At 42.7% G+C, this 5,899-nt stretch overlaps 1 protein-coding gene across 1 annotated transcript in view; it reads left to right on the top strand.

Annotated features, from left to right (window-relative positions):
- The window catches only part of polr3b (polymerase (RNA) III (DNA directed) polypeptide B), a 37,113-nt gene that overhangs the window by 13,760 nt on the left and 17,454 nt on the right, over positions 1–5,899 (top strand). The window contains exons 11-13 of the mRNA XM_008302779.1: positions 4,112–4,228; positions 4,300–4,434; positions 5,586–5,747. Of these exons, the coding sequence (XP_008301001.1) occupies positions 4,112–4,228; positions 4,300–4,434; positions 5,586–5,747 (414 nt within the window). The remainder of the gene's footprint in view (positions 1–4,111; positions 4,229–4,299; positions 4,435–5,585; positions 5,748–5,899) is intronic.

Below are 5,899 nucleotides of genomic sequence, written 5' to 3'. Positions count from 1 at the left end.
CATCTGAAAAAATCAGATCTGTGTTGCTCAGACTGTCATGAAAGGATCAGATACAGGTCGCATTGGGGACCACTTGGGTCACTTCAGCCTGCTGTCTGAACGTAGACATAATGTTCTTTCATCCCTGTGATGGTTAAAGTCCAGCAGGTCTGTACAGCTGAACTGAGCCACATGTCTCAGCTCTTGTTGAGTAGAACAGATGCAACTGAAATGTCTTTAAAGCCCATAAAGTATTGCTGCAGTCTGATCTGATGTGGTTCTGTGTTGTCGTGTATTCCCACACTGATAACATCTGGTGAAACTCGTGCGTCCGTAGGCCTGCGGTCTGGTGAAGAACTTGGCGCTGATGACTCACATCACCACCGACATGGAGGACGGTCCCATCATCAAACTGGCCTTCAACCTCGGCGTGGAAGACGTCAACCTGCTGTGTGGAGAGGAGCTCTCCTACCCGAGCGTCTTCCTCGTCTTCCTCAACGGTAGAACTCCTCCGCACCAGTAACGAATAAATAAACACACAGAGAGAATTAACACTGGGGGCTGTTGCTTTAGATCACTTGAAAAGAAAGTCTAATCCTGCCCTTTTTGAATGCATTGCTTGTGAACATGAAGGGAAAAACATTCTGTTTAGTTTACAGAAGGTAATTTTGTGTTTTGCAGGGAGGCTGATAAGTCATTAATTTCATGGCAGCAGTAGGTATTATTCTTGAGTCAAAACTTGGCCCCTTAATTACTGTATATGTTTGTCTCGCCACTGATAACTGTCAAATTATATTAGCTGCCATACCATTTAATTAGTTGGTAGCAGCAGGTGTCAAAGCCCTTCAGAGTGTGTTCGCTGCAAATGTGCCCTCACACAGAGGCAGAGCACAGTGTCTCCTCTGTTCTCCACTCATTTGTCTGTCAGGCTTGATATGAACAAACCCCTGCAGGCAGTTTGAGCTCTGCTTTCTCCAGTCGTCGAGGTTCAGAGTAGCACCGCTGCGTATCAGAAACCGCCTGTTTCAATCCTTCCCTCCACGCAGAGTTTGTGGATGTGAGTTTTGAGTCAGAAATTAAAAATCAGCCGCTGCGTTGAGTTGATTAATCGTGAATTGTGATCCTTTAAACAAGTGAAAATGTCCGAAATTTCTTGTCGCAGGTTAATATAAGACTGAATTTGCTGTTATTCTTTGTCTTGGGTGATAGTAAATGGAGCATCTTTACATTTTAGACTGAAGATGTCCATTGCGAGAGGCCTGTTTTACTGTTGTTCTCCAAAAAGTAAACAAAATATCACATCACTGGTTGCCACATTTGCTCATTATTTGATGAAACAAGGAAATAAATAGTACTCGTTCGTTGTCGGACTCCTCTGGCTCGCACAAAATCACAGAAATAATTAACTGTAAATCAATGATGTATTCCTGTAACCAACGCCGTCCGTCTGTTTCACCTCCACAGGTAACATCCTCGGTGTGATTCGAGACCATCATAAGCTCGTCAACACCTTCAGACTGATGCGCAGGGCGGGTTTCATCAACGAGTTCGTGTCCATCTCCACCAATCTGACCGACCGCTGCGTCTACATCTCATCTGACGGAGGGCGCCTCTGCAGGTGGGCTGGAATATAAAATTAAAAAAAGAATAAATACTGATGATACACAGTGTATGTATACACCAACCAGGGTTCAGTGTTTGTTCATTATCTTATTCTGTCCATAGACTGTATAAAAGATGGACGTAGCAACCGGCCCTGAAAAATGAAGCCAACCCNCATGTACAGCACTTTTCCAAGGTTACCAATACTTTAATGCTCCAGTTCTCCAGTTTACTAGTCACCTTTTTAATTTGCTTTACTTCTGACTTCTTTAAATCAGACAATAATCAGATTTTGGCTCTGATAAATGGTGTAAGTTTGATGATTTTTTGATATTTTTTATTTATTTTTTCTTTGTTGTGGTGTCAAGCGGTTTCTTAAAAAATGCTATATAAAACAAATGTCTTGTTGTTGTTGTTGTTGTTCTTCTTCTTCTTCTTCTTTTTCTTTTTCTTATTATTATTATTTAGGAAAAACAACATGCCTTCCAAACCTGTCACTGGGTTTTGGGGTTCAAAGGGTTGAATTTTATATTCAGGGTTGATTTCAGAAGCCCAAACCTGAACTTTTAATGTACTTTTCCTATGGGGATCAATAAAGAATGATCTTTTCTAAAAGAATAGTGTAGTTTCTAAAAAGCCAACACGTGCTTTCTTAGCTGCTCCCACAGCTTCTGTTGAAGAAAGCTGCAGTTTGATGTTAACAGATGGAGGCTCAGTGATGATTTAATCAACGCATCCAATCAAGACATTGAACGCACCAGCATCTGGGTTTTAAGCCTAATTAATGTAATAATGTTAGATTTTAAAGGTCAGGTTTTACCTTTTAGTCATGAAAACGGGTTAGCAGGATGTAAATAGCTCATATGGTCAATGATAGGTAGTAGATATAGTGAACACGTGGCTTTGCTGTTTCCTGTCAACAGGGCAACTGGTCTCTGAAGAGATTCAAGATGGACCGTCAGGGGGTCACCCAGGTTCTGTCTCGGCTCTCCTATATTTCCGCTCTGGGCATGATGACCAGGATCTCATCCCAGTTTGAGAAGACCAGGAAGGTCAGCGGTCCTCGATCGCTGCAGCCGTCGCAGTGGGGGATGTTGTGTCCGTCCGACACCCCTGAAGGAGAGGTGAGCCTCGACAGCTAGGCCTGGTCTGTCAACACAGTCCGAAGGTTACACAAAGACAGACGCAGAACCAAACAGCTCTCCATGTTGGATTGAATGTGCAGCCTACTGGAAGACTAATATGCTATAATAGTAAAGATAAGAATTAGGGTGACAACAAGTATTACTATTTGTTTCTGATTCATTTCTTAAATAACTGTTTAGTTGTTTAGTCTACACAATATCAAAAAGTAGTAAAAAAAGCATTGAAAGATAATATTTAACAACCACAAGCCTGCACATCTGAAAAGCAACAAGTTATGGCAAAATATAGTTTAAATATGATATTATTTGATAGAATATTACAAGTAAACAATCACCTCTGNTAAAAAGTTGAAAAATGTTGATGTTTTCCTCTTCATCAGATTATTGGGCTAAAATATTTGTTAACTTAAATCCAACCCACTCAAAGGATTCTCATATCTCTTGGCTTTGACGAGTTTTCTGGTTTGATATGATTCTGAAGAAGATTTTTTTTTTTTAAAAAGTAAAAGTGACGTCAGGGGGAGCTGCATCATGATGGAGAATATCAGAATCAGAAATACTTTATTTATCCCCGAGGGGAAATTCTTTCTTGTTACATGAACATTTCCCGCCCAAGAATACAGATAGAAATATAATCGAGTTAAAAAAAAAAAAAGGAAGTACAGGAAATATCAAAATAGAATAAAAAAAGAATAGAATAGAAATACTTTATTAATCCCCAAGGAGAAATTTTTGTTGTTACAGCACAAAGATAAAGTTACCACCATCATAAATACAGATAAATAATAAAACATAAACAATAAAAATATAAAATGTACAGTAAGTGTAATATGTCAAGTAGAAAAGTCGTGTGTGGAGTGTAGTGCAAAGAGTAGAGTGCAACAAGAGGACAGCAGACGTGTGCGAAAGACAATTTCAATGACAAAAAACCCCAAACATATTTACACATATATATATATATATATATATATAGAGTTAAGGTGCAGATTGTATGATTTGCTCTTTGAAGGCTCTCTGACATGTTTTCGCTTTAGATTGGGCGGATTGTTGGTGTGTAGATTCGGTTTTCTAAATTTAATGCAAAGTTTGTGACATAATGTTCCCGTAATTAAAGAATCCAAAATTATTATTCTGGTTTGAATTTCCCAACTTAGGTGCAACATCGATGCCAATATTTGTTTTAAGCAGCAAACTTTTCCAATACTAATCACAGATACAGACTTAACCTGGAGTTTCTCATCTTAGCGTCCTTTTAAGGTTGTTTTAAATCTTTTTGTGGTTGTTTAGCGTCTCTGCGGTTGTTTCGTGTCTCCCTGGTTGTGAGGAGTTAATTGTTCGTTTATAGGTTTCTGCTCCCTGACCTTTGCTGTGTCTCTGTCTTTCAGGCTCTCAGGTATCTCGGGAACAAAGTGAGGCGACAGCGCATGTGGGGAGGCCCCAAGAAGACCAAGATGGAGGAGGCCAGAGAGCTGCTGGCGTCTCTCATCCTCACACACGTGCCTGTACGTACACAGACCAGACATCCACATTGACCTCCACACTAAATACTCATCACATCATATGTTGTCTGCAGGTCAAAGAGTTTAACTTTCGGGCGAAGTGCATATACTTGGCCGTGATGGTTCGGAGGGTGATTCTGGCTCAAGGCGACAACAAGGTGGACGACAGAGATTACTACGGCAACAAGCGTCTGGAGTTGGCTGGACAGGTGAACTTCTACACACCCACGTCTGTCAATTTACTGTTTAATCCTCCTATTTTGTCATTCTTTATATTAAAAGACCCAAACATCAGCTCCTTTATGTTCACTTCATTTGTTAGTTTGATGGACTGTAAATGAGTCCGGTTCTGACATTAAAGGCTTCCTGTTGAACTGGGCCGTTTTCATTTCACTCGTTTCCGTAAAGCAAATGCCGTATACTGCCCCCTTTTTCTTTACTCACAGAGCTGCTAGAAAACAAAACGGGCTGGATGCGTGTTAACAAACGTGCCCAGAAATACGGCGGCAACGCTCACATGCCTCAGTGGGAACGGATCACAGCGCTGCACCGGAGGACAGCGCCGGCTCCGGCCCTGATCTCTCACCTGCATCTTTGTTCCTGCCACCTTCTTTTTAATAAGACTCTCATTATTTCCCCTCAGCTTTGTTTTTCCCCTGTTTTGTTTTCGAACACCACCACCCTCCCCTCCACCTCCACCTCCTCCCTCCCTGTATTTCAGCCTGGCTTTGTCAGGAGAGAGATATGCGGTGGCACCAAAATCCCGAGGATGTGGAAGCATGGGGATTTTTCAGCACCGTGACAATAGAAATGCTGCCTTGACTGGAGCGATTGAGCTAATCCGCAGGCCCGGCTCTGATAATGTAATTACGGCTGTCTTAAGGCCTTTAATTTCCCCCCCAACCTGCTCTGTGTAAGGAGCAGGAGATGGGGAGGAGGGGGGGGGCGCACAGAGCCCTCTTTCAATAGGGGGCTTACACACTAACAACGCCAGCAATCTCCTCACTCTCCAATTATGGTTCCCTGACATTCAACTAATTGGCCTGGCTGCGCAACGGAAGCTTAATTTCTTTATTAATTTCAAGCAGCGCTGCCTGTTTGTTTTGATGTATGCTAATGCACAGGGTGGGTGGGGGTTGTGAGAGAGGTTGCCTCCTGTAGGCCTGGCGGAGGAGGACAGGGACCTGGGACAGAGGCCAGGTCAGGCTTATTTGTAAGCCGGCACACCTGGTTATTAAATCTGACGGTAAACGCACCTCAGCGCTGATTAGAGACGCGAACATGCGTGGCGGAGACGCGAGAAGACACGAGGACGGCTGACGAGCGAATAAGAAGTTCTCACTGTCTGTGTCTCTTCCAGCTGCTGTCTCTGCTGTTTGAAGATCTGTTCAAGAAGTTTAACTCTGAGCTGAAGAAAATCGCCGACCAGATCATCCCCAAGCAGAGAGCAGCTCAGTTCGACGTGGTCAAGCACATGCGGCAGGATCAGATCACTAACGGCATGGTCAATGCCATATCCACGGTGAGTCAGAGACCATGAATACACAGAAGTAAGTGAATGGGGAGGAAGAAAAGCTCACCTGCTGGAGCCTTGTTCAAAGCCTGTTGCTAACAAACATCTGGCACACAGAGAAACCTTTGATGCAGAGTGTCAGCTCCGTCTTTTAGCTCTGT

Source organism: Stegastes partitus, unplaced genomic scaffold, assembly GCF_000690725.1.
Source record: "Stegastes partitus isolate 25-593 unplaced genomic scaffold, Stegastes_partitus-1.0.2 Scaffold1876, whole genome shotgun sequence".
Taxonomy (NCBI): domain Eukaryota; kingdom Metazoa; phylum Chordata; class Actinopteri; family Pomacentridae; genus Stegastes; species Stegastes partitus.
The sequence above is the reverse complement of the archived record's forward strand: the minus strand, read 5'-3'. Positions and strand labels throughout refer to the sequence as shown.